A 27,388-nucleotide genomic window follows, 5' to 3' on the forward strand; every position below is an offset into this window, starting at 1 on the left:
TCGTCTTTTGGAAGATGTGTCTCATGTAAATGTAATGATAGCACAGTCTAACTAATAGTTGTGACACAGTGTCTCATTTTTCTTACCCACTACAACTGCAGTGCGCCAAGCGACGAGGAAGTTATACTGTTGAGCTCAGCGAGACCTTGTGAAAACAAAAGTGAATTGTAATTGTATATACTGCTCCTTCGAATGGATTTTACAAACGGGAGGGTCTGTAGTCAATAAATTGCAGCAACAACAAGATGAAGACACCACAGTTGTCTTTTTTTAGATTTCATAATGATTTCAATAGGTGTTAGTCTGTACATAAGAGACAGTTTATTTGTCATTTTCTTGTAACCTATAGATATTTACTGGAGACTATCATGTACTTTAAGAACGAAAAAAATGCGGGTAATTGGCAGAAGACATGACCTTTTGTAGAAAGGCGTTGTGGATCTATTCAAGAACTTGAATTGTCTTCACTATCCATCCAATCAAATCATTGAATGTATAACACTGGAAACATGTATGGAATGCCATACCTATATTATTTAATGTAGCAGTGTAAGCTACCACAACTGTAGATGAAGGAAAAACCACACATACGTGATAATAAAAGAACAAAAGCAATAAAAATGTTTCCCAACACAGAAGAAACCAATTCCACAATTGTTGCTGCATGAGCTACAAATGGCAAGATTATTAAACACATTCACTTTTGAATCAAAAGTAATTACGTTTATAACATATTTATGTATTAGAAAGCCGAGTAAGCTGCGGTTATATACATAAGTTATAACTTTTGTCACTGAATCAAGGAGATCCGACTGTTTTTACATATATTTCATGATCATTCATATCTCTTGATAATTTCCTAATGCCTGGATCGCAAAAAATGTAATGACTATTTCGCTAATTAACTGGTAAAAAATTAAAAACAACAAACTTCAATTTTACAGTTGATTTGTGTACACTTAGTAGCTTCACCATGATCCTTCAGTCAGAATTTTTGTCTCAGGCTGGTTTTTGAAAACATCCTTCTCTCATGAGTTGTTATTGAAAATTAGCATATCCTTCACATAAACAGCAACTGTTAAAATGAATGACCCTTATTTTTGTAATAGAAACTAAGGTCAGCTGTTAATCTTTTGAGGTTTAGATTTAACAGAGTACCATATAATTACAAGTTCCAGTGGTGAAGAATCTTGCTTAAATCCACATACTCGCAGTACCTATCACTGTCTTTGTAGTTGGATCTACTTACGGAACTTTCATGTGAATGTCTCTATGTAAGTCACCTTGTAACAAAGCTGTGTCAACATCTAGGTGATCGTTGTCAAGATCATATTTAGTAGTCATAGCAAATAAATACATTAATGAGCTATAACTTATAACTGGCATGTAAGTTTCAACAGGCCTTGCCTCTAAGCACAAGCCTTTTGTTATAAGCTTTGCTTTGTAACGTATAATGTGGTCTTCCAAATATTTTTAAGTCTTAAACACCCATTTCGCATTTATTGACGTCTTCTCCGAAGATTTAACAGCAGACTACCATGAGTGGTTCTCTTTGTGAGATTGTAGCACTTTTTGTGCTGGATTCAGCCAATTTTCAACAATGTCTGACATTATTTGAATTGATTGGGCTTGATTGCTCATTGGAGCCAATTTTCATATAACTACAGAACTACTATTTGATGTGATAGCATTGGGTTTGGTTTTAATTTACTTTAGTTCAGTCACTGTTATTTTATTTTGAGTCCTTTCTGTCAGTGGAATGAACAACTGATTTGGTTCCTGTGACTCAGTTTCTTCTTTATATTGTTTAAATGTGTCTTCTACCAAAAATAACATCCCTTGTTTAGATGATTCACTGGTAGTTAGGTTCAAATAGCCAGTCTTCACAATATCCTTCCAAGATACGTTCAATATTTTTTTGTCCCACTTTCATCAGTTGGCTCTCAGAATGTGAACATACGCTTTTCTTACAAATATTTTAAGACTCAAATATTTGGCTTTGTTTGTCCTAGCTTCTTCTTGAGTCCTGTTTTCAGTGCCTTTGTAGGCGATCTGTTAATTAAGTAGACTGCAGCTGAGACTGCTCCTGCCCAGAATTTATTTAGCAATTTGCTTCAAAGTGCAGCCATCATGCTTTTTCTGCTATTGTACAGTTTCAATGCTCTGCTTCTCCTTTTTGCTCTGGCATACAATACGTTGCAGTCTGATCTCAGATCCCATCTTTATCAGATTACCATTCACATGTTCTGCTTCATTATCGGTGCATAGAGCGCAAATTCTTTTCCCACTTTGCCTTTCAACTAGGTTATTAAAATTGAATCAGTTGCAGATCTTGACTATTATTTCTGGTTATACCAGATACTTTCCTGGAATAGTCAACAGTTAAACTAAAGAAGTATTTGGAGGCTCCGATTGACGTAGTTGGCGTCAGCCCATGCAAATCTTAGTAAACTAGGTCGAGAACTCTTTTGACTTTTGAGCTAGATCGTGGAAAAGGAAGTCTTAGTTGTTTGCCCACTCATTAAATTGAATTGCTCTGTTGTATGAAAAGCCACTAGTCAGAGCATCCCAAGGCAAATGAAATAGCCTTTTATGCCACAATTCTGCAGTATTTGACAGCAATATTGACTTTGCTTCAAAATTCTCACCATATGGTTGGTCTAGTTGGTACATTCTATTTGCTGATGACGCACCAGCAACTACATTTTTGGATGGGTCATAGATATGACAGCTTTGTCTGTCAAATAAAACTGAATGAGGTTTTTCTAGTAGATTTGTGCTCTGTTGAGATACATACAGAATATCTTTCAATTCTACCTTCCTTGTTACCAGTGAGAACATCTACAAATGAAAATCCTATTGCTTTTGCAGCTAAGTTGTCACTGTTCACTATCAAAAATTGTAAGCCAATCACTGTTTCAACGTTTTATTCATCACATTGTTATTTAGACGCCAGCTGCGGTGGTTGAGTCCAGAACCACGCAGCTTCTATAGTCGCAGGTTCGAATCCTGCCATGGGCATGGATGTGTGTGATGTCCTTAGGTTGGTTAGGTTTAAGTAGTTCTAAGTTTAGGGGACTGATGACCTCAGCTGTTAAGTCCCATAGTGCTTAGCGCCATTTGAACCATTTGATATTTAGAAATTTGCACTGATGCACTTTAGTCTACGGGGCTTTGATAAGAACGCATGTTAACTTGCTGTCTTGGTCGATTTCTTTCTATTGGATTTGCTCTTGCTGCGACAATATTTTGCCAGATGCCCACACCAGCTGTATTAACATTATCTGGGACCTTTTGGGAACATATCATCATTCTTTTTCTTGCTGATACACAGAGCAACATCGCCAGTCGATGATTTATTACAGACGTTTTCGTTTATTTGTTGCAATAATTGTTTTGTGGTGTATCATGTTATTGGCAAGTTTGAAGTTTCTAAGCTCACAATCATAGGTTTATATTCGTCTTGTAGTAGAATACATCCAATTCATTCTTCTTCAACTTCAAACTTCAAGGTATTTCGTTTTTGTGACATGGAAATTATCTTTGACACGTATTCTTACACTGACGAATGATTCTTTATTCTAGTCGTCAGTGAATGTATGTAGAACATGAACAATTACAAAATAACAGATGTAACTAATATGTGCACAGGAAGAGTCAAAATTATACTCTCTGTCCATCAAACGATAAATGTTCATTTGTAGGATAGCTCTACAGCTAAAGAAGTGTCATACACACTAGAGGAAGTCTACGAAGATTCTACCCTCTCCTGACGAAAAGTGTTTGTTAAGGATGACGTTGCGGTTGTTGAAAGACTCCAGTACTGCCACTTTTTCGACTTTAGGTCCACAAACGAGAGCTACGATAATGCAGCCATTACCTTGCTGATTGGCGGCATTATTGCTATGGACATCACAGCTTATCGGACATTTCAGATCGCAGAGGTCTACAGTAGAGATGTTGATAAATCGTATTACCTGTCGTCGATGCCTTTGGTTCTGAGGACCAGGAATCATCGTAAAATAAATGAATCTGAATCTCTGTCAGTGTGGTTTAAAGGTACCCACAACTGTAATTTTTTTACAGTTGTCAACACCTGTGGCTGTCTATTCCTACAGGAACGTGGTTTGAGAAATCAGGACTTCCTATGAAATATATTTCCTGCTTTTTTGTTTAAGATCTCCTATTTGGCTTGCTGTGCATGAGACAGAAACAGACTGTAAAACTGTTATAGACTGGGAATTTGGTTCGGATTTTGTTATGAGAATGGGCAAAATTGGTGGGACAGGAGTTGTTATAGTCTAGATATGACTTTGAAGGTAATTAAACAGAGGACAGCTTGTTCTGTCTTTCAGTTAGTAAAAAGTTATATAGAAGATGGGTCAATCATAGTGTCAGCTGGGATGGCTATTTACAGACGATCAGACGAAATTGGGTACATGCATTTCGCTGTAAATCGTACCATTGAATTTAGAGACAAAAAGAAACAGGGGCCTATATAAACACAATTGACAGGTATTGGGGCAGGGGGTAATAAAAAGTAAGGTGAGGTAAAGTACTACAAAGTCATGTATATGAGTATGTCTGGAGGAAGGATGTTTCACAAAATCGGTGCTTGTTTGAGGTTTTTTTTGGAAGGTGTGGGGGAGGATTTGTGTGCCAAAGAAAGAGAGCTAAGTTTCTGTTTTGGAATGGAGGTGTATTTTTCGTTTTTTATTCCAATTTTTGTAGTTACTTTTGTATTGTTACTTTTGTTTCATGTTTTGTTCTGAAGTCATAGGATGCCTTTTTTTATAGTTCATACAATATGACTTAGACAAACTTTCCAGTTGGTGTGATGAATGGCAGGTAGCCCTAAATGTGGAAAAATGTAAGTTAATGCGGATGAGTATGAAGATCAAACCAGCAATGTTAAGATACAGAATTACTAGTGTCCTGCTTGACACGGTCACATCGTTTAAACACATGGGCATAAAGTTGCAGAGCGATGTGAGGTGGAACGATCATGTGAGAAGGCAAGTGGTCAGCTTCGGTTTATTGGGAGAATCTTAGGAATGAGTTGTTCACCTGTAAAGGGGACTGCATACAGGACGCTGGTGTGACCTATTTTTGAATACAGCTCGAGTACTTGGGATTCATACAAGGTCATATTGAAGGAAGACATCGAAACAATTCAGACGCAGGCTGCTAGATTTGTTACTGGTAGGCTAGAACAACGCGTAAGTGTTATGGAGATGCTTTGGGAACTCAAATGAGAATCCCTGGAGGGAAGGCGACGTTCTTTCCGAGAAACACTTTTGAGAAAATTTAGAGAGCCCGCATTTGAAGGTGACTGCCAAAAGATTCTACTGCCACCAGCATACATTGAGCATAAGGGCCATGAAGAAAAGACACAAGAAATTAGGGCTCATACAGAGGTGTATAAGCAGTCGTTTTTCCCTCACTCTATTTGCGAGTGGAAATGACAAGTAGTGCTACAAGGTACCCTCCGCTATGCACTGGACAGTGGCTTGTGGAGTATCTATGTAAATGTAGATGTAGACAGCCTTCATTTCTTGAATGTCAACCTATTGGGAATATTAATCAGCTATTGGTAAGTACTAGTGCATATCCTATTACCATAATTTTCATTTCTATATTAGTTTTTTCTAACAACGACTTGCTGTGTGGTGTTTCTTGCATTGTGTGCTGATGTTGGAAGTTGTTTGACATAGGTGTTAGTGAGTATGAATATATAAATTGAGCACATGTCGAGAGGTAGATAGAGTGAAAAGAGAGATGTGTGTTTTGGAATTATGGAAGAAGTTCCAGATTTCCGAGAGAGTGGTTACCTTGTGAGTCGAGTCAACAGAACAGCTTAATGCTACAATAATGGGTTGGTTGAGCTGTAGGTCTAGTTTAGGTTGGAACGTGATGGTATTGACTTGAGTCAGTAAAGCCAACGAATCTTGCACTGGAAAAGGTGTCGGTGTTGACAAAATGATTTGTAACGTAACCAGAGTTCTAGTTTAGGTTGTGAGCTGTCAATGCCGTAGGATGTGTCAGTGTAAAAGCTTTCTGTTTGATGCACCAATCTGTAGTGCAGTTTGAGGTCTAGGTTATGTTGGAATGCAACAGCATTTTTCTGAGTTGGCAAAGCCAATGACTCAGATAGCGAAAAAGCTATCTGTTGCGACAAACTGATCTGTAGTGTAGCCTGAGGTCTAGGTTAAGTTGAAATGTAACAGCTTGGTTGTGAGCTGTCAACGAATCTGACAGCGAAAAACATTCTGTGTAACATAGCAAGACATCTGCGTTAGGTGTAATCTGCAAATTTCGTTGATGTGTCGAAGGAAACGAATGCCAGCAGAAATGCAAGGTGCCTGTTTCATCTGTATCGTATGTCGTTATATATGATGCTTTTCGCGGTATCCTACTTGTATTTACGACTTTTCCGAATATTTGCAGCATGTGGTTCTGTTACGAGTTATTAGTAGATAACTACACCAGATATTATCTACAAATAAGTATCCTAATTGGCTGACAACATAGTAACGATTTAACGTTATCAGTTTGTTCGTTGTGATGCTTGTTTGGCGTGGTTCTAATATTAGTCGATTTACGAGGAATTACTTATTAGAAATATTTCGCTGTTTCCGAGTGTAATATGAGCCATGGTTAGAGTCTATTCGCGAAGCAAATATTATTTCCGAGAATCGTGGGAGCCATTATCAACACTATCGGACTTTGGAAATGTAGCTGAGCCCGTAAGTGTATTTCTAGCTTACTTTTCGGTATGATTTTGACTCTTACGTTTAGTAGCATGTTTCTTTTCAATCTCATGGACTGTATTCTAGAAAATTAATGTTTATTTCTTACTCTGGTAGTTTCTGTCATCGAATTTAAACAATGCATTTGTCATTTGGATCTCATTCGTTTCCTGAAACAAAATGGAAATAACCCGTCAGTAAAAATTACGAGCTACTAGAAATTCAGAAAGTTACATTAACAGCTATGTGTATCTTTGTTACTAGTTAAATACATCATTTTACCTCAGAAACGGATGGGTTAGTCCAAACAAATCACCTTCTCCAGTTAATTTTCACTTGCAGATGACCCTGAAATTTGAATAAACTTTGTATAACATCATCCTTCAGTAGCTGTCTGTCAGCTCCTGGTCGAAACATGCAGCTGTCTTTTGTGAAATTAGAGCTACAAATTACACCATGTTTCGATGGAGTCCAGTATTCCCTTCCTGCTGCATGCACACATTTCTTCAGAAGTTCTGGGCGCGAGCGAGGAAAACTGGAAAGATTTTAGATATCTTTTTGAAATATTTGAATTTCTCGAACACTTGTTCCTTTACCATATCTTAAAGCATATGTAACTTATAGTTGGAACTGAACACCACTTCCTGTTATCCGTCTATTACTGCATCAGTATGCAACACAACTCTTGATCATGTTTGTTAAAAAAAGAAACAGAATCGGCTTATAGTCACAAGCAGAAAACGACAAGAAGTATTCCTGTCCCGTTGCAATACGGGGATCCCACCAAAGAGCATCACAGTTTTCTAGGCAAACACGCCTCTGAGCAGTCTCTACAGTTTAGTATTGAGTTCACTGGTTTTTGGTTCTATTTATAGCGCTCACAGGAGCAACGACAAAAGATGGAGGTTTACTAAGTTACAAGTAATCACAAATGAAAGTAGTAACTTTACTTACTTTGCTGGTTAGCCACATCTTCTTCATGCACTATTCCTGGCGCTGTATAAGGCACCAGCAGCAATCATGTTTTTCACATAATCCATGTACACTCATGCTATGTCAGTCAGAAATATTGGGAGAGTATCAGAAGGATCAGTTTTTCCACGTAACCTCAAGCTGTGGAAATATAGGTACTGGAAGCGATGGAGTACGTCCGTATCTCATGGACGTCCCTATATTTTTACCAATGCGTGATAGACTTCCAAAAGCGTTCGATATTCTGTGTGTGGACAGATGGATCGTCCGATGACATAAATTCAGCAGAATGATTCACACATTCATTTAGAAATCCTTCTTTCTTTAAGATATTGTATGGCTTAAAGACATCTGTTGTCGCTTTCGTACCTGGTAATAAAAAGTGCTTTATCAGAGAGACTAAAAGTTTTCTTCCCCTTTGAATAAACTCGAACTATAAAGCACTTGATCTGCTTCACTTTTCACCGGTCGTCCTCTCTCGTATTACCTGGTAGCTACACGCTATTCGTCTACTTCGACAACCGTGTTTTCTCCTCCGATTGAAATATTCTCGTTCGTGAATATGACGTAATAGATTTCTCGGCAGAAACCGTAGTAGTTGCACACCGATGCTCATGGATAACTGCGTTTAAGAAGCTGTTGCTTGTAACGTATAGTCTCTTATCCAACAGGAAACTAAAATTATGCCCTTCTTATGGATAACTTAGAACTGTCAAAATCATGTGTTCTTTCTTAAAAATGTTCTCTTGTGACGTTGGGCGCAGTGCAACTGCAAAGCAGAATCAGCAGTCGCACTTTTCTTGTGGATTTCCGTGGAACTTAGTCCATGACATTCTCCACAATTCCCGCTATCCTCATTTGGAAGCTTTCCGAAGTCCCAACCAAATTTCAAACAACTTTCCACACTACATAAACGAGGAATTAGATTTCGCCATGTGAGACTATCGACACTCGAAACTGCAACGCTTTTAGTCATTGCTAATCACAACGGAAAACGATAAACTACGTTCCCTTGCACTAAATATTTACCATGATTCGCGCCACAGGAGTTGTGCGGTCAACATCGAGTCGCAAGATTGTTATATATCGTTAGGGGTATGCACGTTCGGTAGACAAACTTTATTAGAATTTGCGGGTCTAGTGCAGCAGGGGATACAACCCGCCGGCTTTGAACAATGACGTCATCCCTTAGTCATAGATCGTAATGTCTTCACTTCGAGGCATAGATAATAAAGCAGTTCTGTGTTCTAATAAGCACTATCATTAAAATAATTGAATGTAAATCTAAAAGCGATCGCTTGATATTGGGTGCATCATTAAACGTGTGACTTAATTAACTTAATTATTTGTTTTTTATTCGGCCGGTACTTAATATTTTTCGTACCGATATGTGTATTTCCGTGTTGCGAAGTAACGAATGGGATACTATTAGCGTCCAAGCCACAGTAGCTGATAAGAGTTTTTTTGGCTTTAAAAAAAATATCTCACGAGATAGAATGAACTGATCCTACTTTATTAAGCAATCAAATAAAAAAACGAAACTGAAACGTAACAGCAAAAGCGAAAATGGTAAACCGCAAATAGAATAGATTAGCCATGCGTAACACCCACCCACCTCCCCAGGAGTCGGAACTCGCGCACCCATTAGAATATACACATGCGTCAGTACCTAATAAGAGCTTTTGCTGTTATGTTTCAGTTATGTTATGTTTCAGTTTCGTTTCTTTACTGATTGCTTAATGAAGTAGGATCAGTTTATTCTATCTCGTGAGATTTTTTTTTTAAAGCGAAAAAACTCTTATTACGTACTGAAGGGAGCTAGAACACTAAGAAGAATTGCTTCTCGGCTTTTGACAAGATATTGCTTAATAAAGTAGGATCAGTTTATTCTATCTCGTGAGATTTTTTTTTAAAGCCAAAAAACACTTATTAGGTACTGAAGGGAGCTGCTTAATAAAGTAGGATCAGTTTATTCTATCTCGTGAGATTTTTTTTAAGTCAAAAAACACTTATTACGTACTGAAGGGAGCTAGAACATTAAGAAGAATCGCTTCTCGGCTTTTGACAAGATATTGCTTAATAAAGTAGGATCAGTTTATTCTATTTCGTGAGATTTTTTTTTTAAAAAGTCAAAAAACACTTATGCTTTTTAAAAGATCATTGTTTATCTCTCTCGCATTCCTTTGTTTCTCAACATTCTCCTCAGCTCTTTCATCTCTCTAATACATGCTCTCTGGCGACTTGTGACGTCATTGTTCAAAGCCGACGGGTTGTATCCCCTGCTGCACTAGTCCCGAATTTGCCTATTATATCAATAAATAACACAGCAATACACACACACGCTACTAACTGTTTTTTGTTCTCCAACACATGGTGAATTGCACAAGTCGCTGTCTTCATATTTACGGCATAATGGCAATTCCATAGATTATAAAATCTTTGGTTTAAGATCTTTGGCTGATGTCAACAGAGAGTATCTTTGCCCAGAAGAATTACGCTGCTTCTGCTTGTGTCAAACGAAACTAGTAAAAAATAAAGTGCCTACTATGAACGAAACAGAATTAGAGAGGCGTAAGTATTGTCTGGTTTCTTGTCTCTTCCTGTTAATAAAGTTACGAGCGGACTAGAGACGCGGAAAGAGGCAATGAATTATTAGCGCCGGAATTGAAACTATTATCGGCTTCGCTGTTGTCACAAATATGTGACTGACTGTTTTATCCCATGTCACGAATTACGAGGTGGTTGTGTTATGACCTGATAGCACAGTCTAAATGTCTGCGAGTGTAATGAGCATAAATTACATTTATAATCTTTGTTGTCAAAAATATTTGACTGTATCTTCCGAATGTGTTAAGATTTCTATGGTTGTTCTGTATTGGTGTGAAGATGTAACGTTACTTCTTCGTATCTTGCTTCGAAACACGTCGTTTGTCCGCTTTTTAATTCACTACGTTTTCAAGGGGCTCCCAAAACTGCATTTCGTAAACGGACTTCCGAATTTCGCTTGTTGTTGCACATGTAAACTCTCCAATATCGATTCTAGAAATGCGGTTCTAATATTTGTTTTTCCGCGCCCACAATCTATTTTTGCTCCCATGTAAACGAAAATCCGTTTCTTAAGCGTGTTTGGACTGTCAGATTTTGTGTCGCGTACTATGTCCGCTAATTTGGTGGGCGCTCGATACCAGTCGTCTGCGTTTGTGACGTCATAGTGGCGCGGCGTATTTGAAATGTATCATGTTTGAACAAGACGTGTTGGAGTACGCTGTGGCCTCGCACAAATGTGGAATGTTTATCTTTCTAAATTATTCGGTAGTAGTGTTAGTGTTGTTGGACACCTTAAGCTCTGTTTAGTGAGTAGTTATGATTTTGGCACTTATAGACAATAGGTTCATTTCCGGGTATGGAACTGTTAGTGAGGTGCGTTTTCTTTTTAATTGTGGATATGACAGCAAAGTTGACGAGGTGGTACCTGCATGTTGCAGTGAGGGATGACATGTTGATCCTGATTAAATTCTTACAGTTACTCGTTTTAATTACGAAACCGAGCACGTCACGCGCTTAAGTTTGTGGAGAAGCTCTCAGACTACTACGGAGAAGGGACTAGATCCGGCATTGAAGTTGGGATAACGTATGTCGTTGTATCCGGTATTGTTGCTGATTCGTTAAGTCTAGCTTTGCTGCTCGGGAATGGGCGGATGACGTAATGTTTTTGCTATCACAATGTTGTGAGACATACGAATCGCTCGAGTTTACATGGTAAGTATGTTTTAATGGTTTGTTTTATTTATTGCAGCATGTGTAGTTCTTGTGATTGTACGTTTCTTGTATATCGAAATTTGTGTTCTCGCAACATTTTATGAATTGTTTGTTTGTGTTGTTGGTTATTATTTTACAATGTGAATGGTAGGTATCGTGGAGTTTACCTACTTTCGTAGGGCTAAGTTTTCGATCTTAGTAATATGAGATTGTTTTGGTTTCATGGCACTGTGGACAGGTCGACTGATGTCGATACCGCCTTTCGTTGGTTTCGCGATTCTTCTGTCGTGTCGTTTGACTTCATTTAGTGCGGTCTTGTTTAGGAATTTGTATAGTTCAGGTTGAACTTTATAGCTCACCTGATGTTATCGATGTCGCCTTTGATTAGTTTTCGTAGTTTCCCGGTATGTGTATTAATCTTGGTTTTAATATTTTTGTGGTGGTCATTATCTTTGTTGATGCATCAAGTTCAACTGATGTTTTCGATACCAGTCACAATTTTTTAGCTTTTAAGTTTTTTCCTTCTTTGAAGCTAATGTTTGTTATTGTTTACTAATGTGAATCTGCAGTTGTTGTATTAGACTTTAGTTTCACCCACTCAAAGCCCCCATTTTCCCCACAGTACTCCCGTTAGCTTGAACATTTATTATTAAGAATTTGCCCGGATCTGTACTTGACGAATTTGTTTTCACCATGGAAAAGTTTAAGCTTATTGGCAACGATTTGGAAATAATTTTTGTTTCATCCTGGGGCTTTTTATGACATAATTTGTCAAAGTTGACTGGTTGTATCATATGTTCTGGTTTACCCATCTGGTGGAAGCTCCAACAGTCCATTCGTCCAAGCATAAATTCTCAGCAAATACTCCTTCCATTAAAGACACCAAAGAAGCAGAGCCAGAAATCCTGTGTGAAGAAGGGCAAACTGTGATGAGCACCCTACCTCCATCAGTTTTAAAGCAAGCACCAGCAGAAGTATTTCCAAAAAGTGCTAAAAGCGTCAGAAACAATCACAACAACAACAAAAGCAGCAATAGCAGCTACATCAACAGCAGAACCACCTCTAGTACCAGCAGCGGCAACAGAAACAATGGTAGCAGGACCAAATTCACCAAAACTAGTAAAAACATCAAGAACAGTTAGCACTAACAACAACAAATGCAGTAACAGCTCCATCAACTGCAGAGCCAGCCCTAATACCAGCAGGAAAATCAACAGCAAAAGCAACAGAATCATCATTAGCAACAGCAGAACCATACACAAAAGCAGAAGAATCAACTCGAACATTAGCAGAACCAGTACTGTCAACTAAAAAACTTCAGACAGCAGACGGAAGCCAGTGCCTCCATCCCATCTAAATGTTTTCAGTGGAAACCAGAAAGAGGAGGAAGCCCACAAGAGAAACAGAGATATGACCTTATCTAAGTTGGTAAAGCAGAGAAATCTACAACAAGGTATTTATAACTTTAAAATAATCCACCAGAATGTACAGGGCTTGAGCAAGAAATATGAACAATTAGACGTGGTTGTAAATGAAACTATGCCTGATGTGCTTGGTATTCGTGAACACTGGCTATCTGATGCCAAATTATAACTTTATAAACCTCTAAACATGGTACTACCTAATAAGTTCTGCAGATCTACTATCAGAGGTGGGGGTGTGTCAATGTATGTAAAAAGCAATTACGTAAATGTAAGTAAATATTCATTAGAAGGAACGATTGAATTATGTGCAGCACATATAAAGGTACCAAATGATGAAATTTATGTTAAATGTTTATATAGACCACCAGGTGGAAACTTCGAAAGTTTCCTTAACGAATTTTTGTGACATGATAGAGAATGTTTTTATATCACACCTGAACATGTTAGTAATTCTAAGAGGTTTCAACATTAATGTATTAGCAGATAAGTTACGCACTAGACTGTTCAAGAATGCTCTGCTTGCATATAATGTTAGATACCTGATAAACACTGCAACCAGGGAGACTGAAAAATGCCAGTCTGCAATAGATAACATAAGTTATAAGTGCTTTGTCAGACCACCATGCAGTAGAACTAAGTGTGCAAATAAAAAAGGTTCCTACACACAGTTGCTTACAGTCCAAAATATAACTCATTTGAATAATATGCTAAGGAATGTGGACTGGAACAGTGTTCTAACGACACTTCACAGTTATGGCAAGTTCTCAAGTGAACTATTCTACATTCTTAAACAAGCCTGCCCATTAATAAAAAAAAGAGAATTCAGTCACACGCTGTAACCCGAAACTGGATATCAAGTTCAGTCACTGAGGCTAGAGAAAAATTAATATGGTATGAGTATGCTATGTTAAATGACTTGAGCAATAAAAAATGAAAAGAAGAGTTCAAAAAGTATCAGAAATACTATGTAGACCTCCGAATTTCCGAAAAACAGAAACATTTTGAAAGTGTCATTCAGAGCTCAACTAATATCTCCAAAACATCATGGTCACTAGTAAATAGAGAAATAGGTAAATCTGGGAGACATACAACTGAAAATCACTTGCTGATAAACGGCACAGTAGAAACTGATCACAGTAAGATATAACAGATCTATTTAACAATTACTTTGCTTCTGTTGGCTCTAGCATAATCAGCTTAAAAATCATAAATACAAATTCAGAGGAACACCAGTGTCAGGAAGTATATTTTTGATGCCAACAAGTAAAGAAGAAATACTTAAAATAGTGAGTATCTTAAAGAATTCCCATGCAGCAGGATATGATGGTCTTAGTCTGGACACTTTAAGAAATGTATACATAAAATTGCATCACCTTTATCAACTCTCATATGGAAATGGTCTTTTTCCAGATGAGTTGAAAATTGCTCGAGTTGTGCCTATTTTTAAAAAAGGAAACAGAAATCTAGTAGAAAACTTTCAACCCATTTCTGTTCTTCCAGTAATATCCAAAATCTTTGAGAAAGTAATATACACAAGAATCTGGAACTTCCCGGTATGCGAAAAAAGTGATTTCTAAGGGGTAGCATGGGTTTGTCAAGGGGTCATCCACCATTACAGTAGCATCCAACTTAATCGAAGGTGTCACTCAAGCAATAGATAATAAAGAACATGTATATGGCATCTTCCTGGACTTACAAAAAGCATTTGACTGTGTCGATACGACCGTGTTGCTGGACAAACTGTGGAACTATGGCATTCGAGGCACAGCCAATAATCTGATGAGGTCCTACTTGACAAATAGGAAGCAGTTTGTGTCTATTAGCACTTCAGAGGGAGCATACAAATCAAACACCACTGACGTAAATTTTGGTATTCCACAGGGGTCAATATTAGGACCACTTCTTTTTATTATTTATGTTAATGATATTCAGTCCATAACAAACCATGCAACAACTATCTTATATGCAGATGATACCACGTTAATATGCTGCAATCCAAGCTACTCGCAGCTCGAAGTGGAATCCAATACTGCAGCAGGCTTAATTCTGCAGTATTTTAATGAAAACAAACTAAAATTAAACACAAATAAATCTGTCTATATTGAATTTGATCTTGGGGAGCAAAAAAACCATGAAAACCAGATTTTAATGGGTGACAAATACATTAAAAAACAATACTTAACCAAATTTCTTGGCCTGGCACTTGATGCAGAGTTAAACTGGTCTGATCATGTGAATGATATTTGCAAAAAGCTATGTACTACCATATACACTCCTGGAAATTGAAATAAGAACACCGTGAATTCATTGTCCCAGGAAGGGGAAACTTTATTGACACATTCCTGGGGTCAGATACATCACATGATCACACTGACAGAACCACAGGCACATAGACACAGGCAACAGAGCATGCACAATGTCGGCACTAGTACAGTGTATATCCACCTTTCGCAGCAATGCAGGCTGCTATTCTCCCATGGAGACGATCGTAGAGATGCTGGATGTAGTCCTGTGGAACGGCTTGCCATGCCATTTCCACCTGGCGCCTCAGTTGGACCAGCGTTCGTGCTGGACGTGCAGACCGCGTGAGACGACGCTTCATCCAGTCCCAAACATGCTCAATGGGGGACAGATCCGGAGATCTTGCTGGCCAGGGTAGTTGACTTACACCTTCTAGAGCACGTTGGGTGGCACGGGATACATGCGGACGTGCATTGTCCTGTTGGAACAGCAAGTTCCCTTGCCGGTCTAGGAATGGTAGAACGATGGGTTCGATGATGGTTTGGATGTACCGTGCACTATTCAGTGTCCCCTCGATGATCACCAGTGGTGTACGGCCAGTGTAGGAGATCGCTCCCCACACCATGATGCCGGGTGTTGGCCCTGTGTGCCTCGGTCGTATGCAGTCCTGATTGTGGCGCTCACCTGCAGGGCGCCAAACACGCATACGACCATCATTGGCACCAAGGCAGAAGCGACTCTCATCGCTGAAGACGACACGTCTCCATTCGTCCCTCCATCCACGCCTGTCGCGACACCACTGGAGGCGGGCTGCACGATGTTGGGGCGTGAGCGGAAGACGGCCTAACGGTGTGCGGGACCGTAGCCCAGCTTCATGGAGACGGTTGCGAATGGTCCTCGCCGATACCCCAGGAGCAACAGTGTCCCTAATTTGCTGGGAAGTGGCGGTGCGGTCCCCTACGGCACTGCGTAGGATCCTACGGTCTTGGCGTGCATCCGTGCGTCGCTGCGGTCCGGTCCCAGGTCGACGGGCACGTGCACCTTCCGCCGACCACTGGTGACAACATCGATGTACTGTGGAGACCTCACGCCCCACGTGTTGAGCAATTCGGCGGTACGTCCACCCGGCCTCCCGCATGCCCACTATACGCCCTCGCTCAAAGTCCGTCAACTGCACATACGGTTCACGTCCACGCTGTCGCGGCATGCTACCAGTGTTAAGACTGCGATGGAGCTCCGTATGCCACGGCAAACACGCTGACACTGACGGCGGTGGTGCACAAATGCTGCGCAGCTAGCGCCATTCGACGGCCAACACCGCGATTCCTGGTGTGTCCGCTGTGCCGTGCGTGTGATCATTGCTTGTACAGCCCTCTCGCAGTGTCCGGAGCAAGTATGGTGGGTCTGACACACCGGTGTCAATGTGTTCTTTTTTCCATTTCCAGGAGTGTATGTCCTAAGAAAACTGACACCTTTTTGTAACATCACCACTCTGAGGCAAATATATTTTGCACTATTTGAATCCTATCTAAGCTATGGGATAGAGGTATGGGGATCCAGCAGTAAAGGTAATATGAAAAGTGTACTTATCTTACAAAAGAAGGCACTTAGAATTATGGGAAAGAAATGTGCTAGGGAGTCCTGCAGAAATTTGTTTAAAGAATTTAAAACACTAACTGTTCATAACCTGTATATGCTGAAGATAATCATTATGGCAGTAAACAGTAACAAAACACTTAATAAAGAAATACACGATCACAAAACTAGAGGTAGAGAGAGACCCCACATCATCTCTCATAGAACAACACTTTATGAGAAAAGCCTTCACTATGCAGGCATAAAACTACTGAATTGCTTCTATCCTAATATATCCAAATTGCCCACTACAAAACTAAAAATGAAATTAAAATTATGGCTCCTAAACAGTCCTGTATATTCAGTAGATGAGTTTCTAGATTTAGTACACTCATATGATGGAAGACCATCTACCTAAAAATATATGTAATCTCAGGTCTTACACTGTGTCACAATCTGTAAATATTTGAATGTCAGATATGAATACTGTGTCACATACTGTAGACTTTTTTATGTATAGTCCATATATGTAACTCTGTTCTCTCAACTAAATTTAGAAAAAGTTGTGTAGATAAAAGTGCCAGCCAATAATATGTAACTCTAGTAAGTAAGGCTCTGACTTACCCAGAAGACTGGAACAAAACACAGCCTTTTTTTTGTAATCAGTTCATATTGGATCAAAATAAAATAAAATAAAAAGCAAGTTCTGTGCAGCAAAGAAGTAGTAGTAGTATTCCATAGATGGAGAGGTTATTCTTAAGCTTTATGAAATAGAAGAGAAGCATATACTAACATTGCTAGATGACAAGAGATTTCGGGATGGTGATATTTTCACACAGTTAATGAAAGGTGTGGCTGGAAGTAGTTACACACGAACATCTGGTCAGTTAAGGTAGGTGTCTGCTTTTAGATAAAAGTAACATGTATGTTTAAATTGGATGTAACTCATTATGTCGTATTTCAGGTAACACTGTTAAGAGTGATTTCCAAGACACCAACAAGCACAGTGGTATTAGCAGATTTGGCTGTTCGGATTTTGTTTGTGATAAGATGGCTATTCTCTTTTATCAGAGACTGTCATCTTTAATAATACATTGTGGTGTTGATTCCACACCATACAAAGAAGGCAAGCGTTTGGCTCTTGTAATGAAACAGCATTTTTAGTTAATGCGGTATTTTATCATGTTAACTAAAAGGCTACACTGTAGATTGCTTTATTGTACAGAATCTGTAGTAACAGTTCAAACTGCCAGTGTGTGAGAAAATTGCTTTTACAATATGCTGTCATAACAACAACCAGACCTGCAACAAGTGAGTGCTGCTTATATTTGAAATTTATGTAGTTCGGAGTATTGAAATTCATTTTTGTGATTGCTGAACTGTCTTCATGGTTTCATCCTATATCTACCATGATAGCTCCACTAACTTAGTGTGTTTACACAGTGTCCATATTATATTTACTTGCGATACAGGTTTGGTAATTGTCACATTTTGTAATAAGCACTTGTATCTATTATGGGAAATACAGTGTGTGGTAATTCCAGAACTAACCATGATATGGCAGGGGATGGAAATCACCAACAAGTGCTTCATTATCAAAAGCTTTAATGAAAATGGGAAGCACAATACAGTTGAACAACTTGTAAGGGCACACAGACACAAAGAAAAAGAGAGCAGAATCAGAGATTGTAACATCAAAGGTGAACGACACTTATCTAGTGGTTGATGCTAACCACAAATATGTATGGATGTTGTTTGCCACCTTTCTACTTTTTATGGACAGTGAAGAACTCTTACTTGCAGAGTGGATTATGCTAGTACTTTAGCCACCCTTGCCCACAATGTAAGTACAAACCAGTTAGAGGCCAAAAGGATCAACAAAAATAATTGGTTTTGTTCTTGCGTTCAGTATCTGATTGTTAAACAGATATACTCTGTGAATAGTGGGAATTGTTCTGGAGATAGTCAGGTCATTAAGATTTATAGTAAAAAGTGCCCATGGAACATGAAACTGTCTGAGGTAAACATTTAAGTTAATCATTGGCCTTAAATCTATGAAGCTATTACCTTCACATAGAGATCAGAGCCGACATAGTTAACAGCTCTGTGGAATGCTCCTATACTGGCCATATGATAATGACATCTTACTTAAAATGGAAAAAACATCTCAGGTGATCTTCTGTCCCTTAAAGATCCATGCAATACATATACAATCATTACTCAGAAACACAAAAGTAATTGTACAAGTTAAAAAGCCTAAATTCCTGGGGCTCTGGATAGACAACACACTCCAATGGAATATCCATAAAGATAAACCACTGTGTAAAATGAGTAGCATATGCTACAACTTCAGAGTTATCCTCAAAAGGGTGACTTGATTAGTATTAAAACTATGTACTTTGTGCTAGTTAACTCATTCCTCCCATATGGCATTCATTTCTGGAGGTCGAAACAAAAGAAAATACTTGTTATGCAAAAATGAATTGTCAATTAGAGTATCACCACATCTACGAAGCCAGTCTTTAAAGACTGGGTATATTACTTGACTCATACATATACATTGTAGAGACTGTTTCATTTATGAATAAGAATTTCCCTCTCTTTAAAACAGTGCTGTGCATGATGATCACACCCATAATTATGGCAACCTTCATCTAACAAATCAGAGCCTAAGTAAATGCCATGACACTGAGGGTCAATGGAGGCATCCGATCCCACCCGTCTGCTTTAACCCGTGACATAAGGGTGTTGTGGTATCTGATGTCTTTATGGCGTGTAGTTTAGTTTATGAGTTGGTTGTGTTTGTAGATGTCGTCTTGCTGTGTTTGATGGTACCCTCAGAGAGAGAGAGAGAGAGAGAGAGAGAGAGAGAGAGAGAGAGAGAGAGAGAGAGTGTGTGTGTGTGTGTGTGTGTGTGTGTGTGTGTGTGTGTGTTGAAAGGACAACCTTTCATGCTCCATTACACTGGTACCCGATTCGGGAAATCTAGGTAGGCCATGAGAGACATTGTTTTGATGACTTACTATTTTTACTATTACAGTTTTTGTGCACATGAGACTGGGGTGGGTGATAGGATGGTGTTAGATTGGTTTTCTTTTTGTAGGGAAGTTGTTCGGAGTATTTGAAGTGTAGGGGCAAGTTGGGTGGGGTGGGGCGGGGAGGGGGTGTGGTTGACATAGACGAATCACAGCTTGAAAAGAGGAAGGATGGGAGGGTTAAGTCTCCGGTTGGCTTATGGGTGTTGCGGCTGTTATTTGGGGGAATTCTGTTTTCAGGGTTTTTTGGAGGGGCATACTAAGAGGGAATTGGTGGGGTTAATTGAAAAGTATATAGAGGAGGGGGGTACTGTAAGTGAGATGGTTTTTCATCATACAGGGTTTTGATAAAGAGGGATTATGATCATTTAGTTGTAAACCATAGTTTAGAGTTTAAAAATTAAGAAACTGGGGCATGTATTAGTACAATAGAGGAGTTTTGGGGGGGCAGTTAAATCAGCCATAGGCAGGGGGAAGAGGCATTCCTCTAACCTGGGGATTTTTGTAATTTTTTTAGGGCAGTGAGTAAGATGTACGGGCCAAGGATGGTTAGCTGAGGGGGTTTGGTATTGGGAAAGGGGGGGGGGGTAATGTTTGTGGATCTAGGTGGGTGGGTGGGTTGGGGGAGGGGATTGTGACTATGGTGCAGAGGATCTTTTTTGCTGCAGCTGTTTTTAGTTGTAATGTGTGATAGTTTCGTTTATTTTGTGGTTTTTATTTGTTGGCAGTTTTTTTCCCATTGGGATGGGGGGGAGGGGGGGGATTAGTAGGTTGTGGATTGTTTGGGAGTTTTTTGGTGTGTGTGTGTGTGTGTGTGTGTGTGTGTGTGTGTGTGTGTGTGTGTGTGTGTGTAGTGCCGGAATTTGTTGGTGGTAAGTAGTCTTTTTTTTGTTATTGTTCATGAGTTGTGATGTTCTGTGGTGGTTTTAAGGTGTTGTGGGTTTGGTTTTATTTGTCGCAATTGTAGGGGTTTTTGTAGTAGTAGTAGTAGTAGTAGTAGTAGTAGAAGTATCGTCAGCTGTGGTTAACCTGTATAGGTAAAGAAAAATGTTTGGTTCCAATTTTTATCGTTATAAGTGTGTGTGTTTTGGTATCATCAGCAGTGGTTGATGTATATAGATTAAGGGAAGTGTCAGGTTCCAATTTTTTTTGTTTTAGGTGTTGGTTTTGTGGAATCGATAGTTCTGGTTGAGTTATATAGGTCAGGGGGAGTGTGCATTTCCAATTTTTGTAATTGTAGATTTTTTTGTGGTATTGGCACTTATGGTTGAGCTATATAGGTGAAGGGAAGTGACAGATTCCTGTGGATTTTGTGGGTGTAGCCGAATATGGGACATTTGTGGTGTTTTTCATCATGTTGTGTGGTTTGGGGTCATGGTGTGCATCTTTGTGTTTATATTTAGTTTGTCCCCAGCCTAAAACCCCCCATTTCCTGTGCTTGTCCTGTTAGTTTGATAATATTTCTGGAGGGAGATGATGATGTATTTACATGTATTTTCGTGTTTGTTGCCATGTTTATGTAGTGATGTAATAGGTGCCATATTGGAGACATTGTCAATGGTCATTTCTGCTACATTGATGACGTCATGGGTCAAAGCAGACGGGCGGAATTGGATGTTTCTGTAATCCCCAGTGTGACACACACATAGGTAGCGTACTTTATAATAAATTATCTTGCTCAGTCAAAAGTGATAAAAAATATTCAGGAAGAATGTTATAAATATAATGCTCCAGCATTCCAGTATAATGCTCCAGTGCCATTTTCCTTCAATTACTATGCTGATTACAAAAGTATTTTAAAGTAGAAATTGCTGCATAGGAACTATTGTAATGCAAATATATGTGTATTCTGTCGTTTACCTTACATATGTATCTAGGAATCTATGTGACCAATAAGTTTATGCTCTTTTAGCTATGTTGCTATAACTTGTATTCCATATCACGAACATGATTTAAATGGCAGTTTAACGAGTGTCCTCATTTTTAGTGTATAGAAAAACAAGTCTAAGCATTCAGTTGCTCTGTGAAAGGAGTGAGGGTTGTTGCCATAATGATTTAAAAACAATTTTCATAAATTGGTGTCAGATAGCAGGTTACAAAACTAAATGGAGATATAAGTACCTTTCTCAACACAAAAAAAGTGTTGCTAGCTGTTGCAATGGAGCTTTTGTTATACTAGATACAGTGTGTTCTAGCGACATACCATTGTGGTGCTTTTGTTACCCAGTTATTGTGAAATCTGAAAGATCTTAGGAATTTCGTTAATTTCAGTCCTACTGATGGAAATTAGTAATGCATTAGTTATGAAATCATACAGGTAAAAGGCATTACCAATTTGGAATAATTATGTATATTAAAATTACGTAGTATGGATAACATTATAGCAGTGTTTCATCGGCTCACTGGAGAAATCTGTAATGACATATGAGTCTTTTTATAAAGAGTCTCATTACCGGTTATAAGTGTGACATCAGTACAGTGCTAATTTCTGTCAACTGTGTTACAGAATATCAGAAGAATTTGAAACAGACAGGCAGTGGGAGTAGCAACTGCTAGAGAATATGCAGGCAAGGCATGCAGAAGTGACAGAACAGCTGGTGACTATTTCCTTATGTCTCCTTCAGTCTCTGTGGAAGGAACGACCGACCCAATTTCATGCCTTACCTATGCTCCTCACAGCTCTTTCCCCAACCTGGCTTTTTTTCCACCAACATTCCCTACTCTGGCTTCATCTCTTTCGCTGGCAGTGTGCAGTTCTCTATCAACACCAGTTTCCAATCAGAAATATTGGCCACGTAATCATGTTGTAATATGAAACATGATAATAAATAAAGTACTTACTGAAAAAACTTCTCTTTTATTTGGTAACTGCCCCAAACTTGATCAGATTTACAGATCGTTATACTATATTACTTAAAGAGTGTACAAAATATGTGATGGCCAGATACAGTCTGAAGAGGTTGTATGAGTGTTGCAGGATATGTTGTGCTGAGAAGTAATTGTTGAGAAAAAAAAATTCCAATACATTGCACAACGTCTGAGCTAATTAGCATTGAAGTCAATCAGGCTGTTGTGTGAACAAGTCAGGTGACCCTCCCTAAGGAGAGTGTGGCCAAATGTGTATTTTGTTTCAGAGATACAAAAATTGGTCATGGGACGATAGTAAGATTCAAACCTAAGCCAAAGGCTGAGCAGTCTCGTGTGCTATTGTCTATACTATGAGAACAACTGACACTAATTGTATCTAATGGGACACTTGTATATGTGCACCGAACGGCCTGATTGGCTAACTTCAATGCTAATTAAGTCTGAAATGGTGCAACATGTCATTTTTTTAACAATCATTTCTCAGCACGCCATATCCTTATAAGTTTTTCAGACTCTTTCTGACACTCTGTATGTTAGAGCTTCATATTGGGTGTTGTCTAACTAACGGCAGTTGAATTTTAAGCAGTACTACATAAGGTTTATTATCCAATGCTCTAGTAAGTAAGTGCTTTATGATAAACTAAAACCTTAATCAAAGTCTTCTTGATGAAAAGTTACACTATGTTCTCTTCTCACTTCAGCAAGTAGTTTCACTGGGCCCACATTATTGAGCCAGTTCTTTCAAAACTGGTCTTTGTGTTGTAATGGCATTGTGGAGAACACAACAGGCAGAAACAAGCTGATGCACAAATTCATAGTTCGTGTGTATAAATTAAGGAAGACATGTCCAGCAAACTTTGACAGCCAAAACATTTTCCACAGCAATTCTAGTGCAGCTCAGGTAAACACTGAAACTTCCTTCTTCAACTGAAACATTACTCCCCAAAATTTTTTATCAGCCAAAATAGGTGCCAAAGAAATTTGTTAGTAGGGATTACTACAGTGTTCTAGATTCAGTCTTTTAAGTGCCTTAACTGAGCAATAACTTTCAGTGTAACTGAAATTATTATGTGCTTACATTTGAAACAGAGCTATTTGGCATATATTGACTAATAATTGTAGCACATTTTTGTTATGTTACTTCCAATTGGAATATGCATAACATTGGTTCTGTAGACTATACGTAAGACAATGATGAGTCTATGCCGGATGGTGCCACCCTCGTGCCACAGCATGAGCACGCATTAGCTCGCGCGCGCGCGCACACACACACACACACACACACACACACACACACACACACACACACACACACACACACACACACACACACACACAGAGAGAGAGAGAGAGAGAGAGAGAGAGAGAGAGAGAGAGAGAGAGAGAGAGAGAGAGAGAGAGAGCGATGTCACTAGAAATTCATTTCCTTGTATGATAATGACACTTATATGCAGATATTTTTTAAAATAAAGTCTCAAGATGTGCTTTGAGCAGCTATATTTTTCACAATTAGCCTAGCCTGAAGAATATCTAATAACAGTTTCTTGCTTATGTGGAATTGTTTCTATATTTGATGTAAGATAATTCACAACAAGTTAATATTTATGTATATTTTTGACAATGTGTTATACACTGATGAGCCAAAACATTATGGTCAGCTGCTTAATAGCTTGTTTGTCCATCTCTGGAACAAAACACGTCAATGGTTCTGCACATCATGGATCCGAGACTTTGTTGGTAGATTTGTGGAGGTATGCGTCATTAGATGTCTGAGCACCGGTCATGTAATTTACATAAATAACGGGCCACTGATTTGCGTACATGGTGATGGCACTCGATAGTGACTCAGGTCAGTTTTACATTGGGTGAATTTGGTCACTGAGGCATCAATGTGAGTTCACTATAATGCTCCTCAAACCACTGGGGGGAAAAAAGGGTTTCTGGATCTGAGATAAGCACAGTTCTACTGCTGAAAGACATCATCATTGTGAAGCCATCAAGCATGAAGGGATGCAGGTGGTTCACAGCTGTCAGTGTGTCTTCAATTACTACCACAGTCCCCATGCAAGTGCACAAGAATGTCTCCCATAGCATAATAATATTGCTTCCATCAGCCTGCATCCATGGCACACTGCACGTTTCAAGCTGTCATTCACCTTGATGACAGGGTTTGTGGAGACAACCATTGACCTAGTGTAACAAAAATGAGTCAGCCAAAGAACCAACCTGTTTCCATTGATGAACAGTCAAATCCTGATGGACCTGTCATAATTGACAATGTCATTGGGTCAACATGTGAAGAAGAGCCCCATGTTCAACAGTGTGAGATGAATGGTGTACTCCAAAACACTTGTGTGTGCACCAGTATTCTGCTCTTTTGGCAGAGATGACGTAGATCACCATCTATCTTACTTTACAGAGCAGACAAGCCTCCAAATCCCACATTTTGTGAAGAATCAAGAGCTCCAACCATTTAGCACCTATTGGTAGTTTTACTGTCCTTCTGCCTCTTCCTGTAGATGCTCACAACAATAGCACATGAACATTTTACCAGCTTCACCATATCCGAGACACTCATTCACTAACTCTGTTATAATAACCTGCCCTTTGTCAAGGTTGCTTATCTCAATGGATTTCCCCATTTGCAGCACATGTCTTCACTAGGGTGCTCTCCTGTCCGCATCTGCCCAACTTACCTATTTTCGTTACCGCAACACTGCCAGGTGGTAGCCTATGTTACGGTGGTCAGTGGTCATAATGTTTTGGCATATCAGTGTAAGTGAATCTTGTCACTTTACTGGACAAATATTATAGCCATTCACAAGGGAGTAAAACTGTGGATCTGAAAGTTAGACACTATGGAAATCTCACTTACGGCTGTATCAACTATAGGGAATCAACTAGACAGAACTATATCTTAAATTTGGCATCAACCTGCTTGCCATTTTATATAGTTCTGAATTAGTCAATACTGATGTCTCGTTTGTGTATCTGATATGACAGATTTTAATGGTTCTAGAACTGTCCAACGAAAATCTTTCTTTTAGCTAATTTTAGTATCTCTTTGTGTATCTGACAAAATATATATGTACCAATAATGGCAGTCAGCAACTGCCTGAGTTACAATGGATGTCCAGCATTTTCTGTTGAATTCTGCATATTCCTCCTGCAGAGTTAACACAGAAATGTGTGTGCCGTGTATTGTTTCTACGACCTTTGAGAATCCAATATGATAGAGAACTCATTGCTAATTTTCTCTTCTTCCTCAGTGTCTGGTATTTTTATAAATTTCATCAGAAATACAGTGTTCACTGCATTAACAAAAGAATACAGGTATTTGTGCACAGAGCTTTTATGCACACCTAACTGATTGACAATTACTCTGTATTCTGCACTGCTTGCTAATTTATAAATGGGTATTGCCATTTCTTCTCTAGTGCAGTGGCTCACAAATAAATACTGTGGTTGGTAATAATACACAGGTTATGGAACGTCTCTTTCCTCTTGCAGAAGTTTCACAGCCATTAGTATTCATTAAAATGCTAGAGTGCAGTACCATTCCATCAGTTTTCACTAGACTATTTCTTTCACAAAGTGAGCGATCTTGGGTGGTGCAAAAGACCAGCTTTGGATGGAATAAATTTGATAGATATGATTCACATATGTCACTTCTTAAATAACTCCCTCCTCCATATGATTTCACTCACATGTGTTAGATATTCATATTCCCCCTCTATGAGAAACATCACAAATACACCAGTTAAATTGTTTACCTATACTGAAGCTGCTGACTAGAGTTTTAACTGTACAAGCTGTTTGTCTTAGGCCGTCTGTGTAAAATAAATAATATTTGGAAAACCAATGTTCAGAATCAGAACTGGACATATTCGTCACACCTGCAACAAGCTTATTTTTTTGTCTGTCAGTTGCTGTTTTTATGTTGGAAGTTTCAGTTTCAGGCAATGTTTCCAATCCTTAGATCATGTCTTATAGTTACGGAGTAAATGTCATAATGGAATTATTACTTCACTGTCATATATTCGACAGTGAACGGTGAATTACAGTGAACTGAAAGTTCCAGTATGGCAGGTTGTTCTGTAACTATGACGTATGATCAAAAGATGAGTGACATTTCCCAATGCCAGTAATTTGGAAATAAAAAACAAGATCAGCAAAACCAGTTCACACCATGTAAAAGACAATTCAGGATAATCTGTTTCTGAAATTTAGTTTGCATTCTCTGGAAGTTGGGTTGCACATAAACAACATAGAACCAGCAGCAGAGACATCCCCTTTCGTTTCCATCATACCTCTTGGTGAGTGCTGAGAACATTGCTCCACAAAACACGTAAGTACACCATTGGCCCTGGTCTAGACACTTGTCCAAAGAATGGATTTAATCTGTATTTATTTCGGTTGTTAAGAAATGATAAGTTAATATCTCAAGGTTCTAATGTGCAACACCTCCAACAATATGTAAAACCCCAGAAATTTAAAATGTCTTTCTAAACCACATTTTCTTTATAACAAACTGACTGGGATGAATTTCTGAAACAACTGAGGAACAGAGATGATACATTAGAAATTTCATATCATTTCCGATAAGATAATAGAAAACAATTATTTTAACATATCATGTTTTCTTTGTGATTAATACATTTTCTCCTTATTGTTGGCACAGAAGTTTTGAGATACTTAAAATTCCTGATGGATGCTCAAAAATATTAGGTTCTTTAATTTTACAATTTCTTAACATTAGTAGTAA

The 27,388-nt window shown here is 38.7% G+C and overlaps 1 protein-coding gene across 1 annotated transcript in view; it reads left to right on the forward strand.

Moving 5' to 3' along the window:
- The first annotated feature begins 8,751 nt into the window (after window positions 1-8,751).
- Window positions 8,752-27,388, forward strand: part of LOC126109522 (DNA topoisomerase 2-binding protein 1-like) — a 90,641-nt gene continuing 72,004 nt past the window's right edge. Inside the window, exons 1-2 of the mRNA XM_049914542.1 lie at window positions 8,752-8,809; window positions 10,149-10,292. Coding sequence (XP_049770499.1) covers window positions 8,752-8,809; window positions 10,149-10,292 — 202 coding nt within the window. The remainder of the gene's footprint in view (window positions 8,810-10,148; window positions 10,293-27,388) is intronic.

Source organism: Schistocerca cancellata, chromosome 12, assembly GCF_023864275.1.
Source record: "Schistocerca cancellata isolate TAMUIC-IGC-003103 chromosome 12, iqSchCanc2.1, whole genome shotgun sequence".
NCBI classification, from domain to species: domain Eukaryota; kingdom Metazoa; phylum Arthropoda; class Insecta; order Orthoptera; family Acrididae; genus Schistocerca; species Schistocerca cancellata.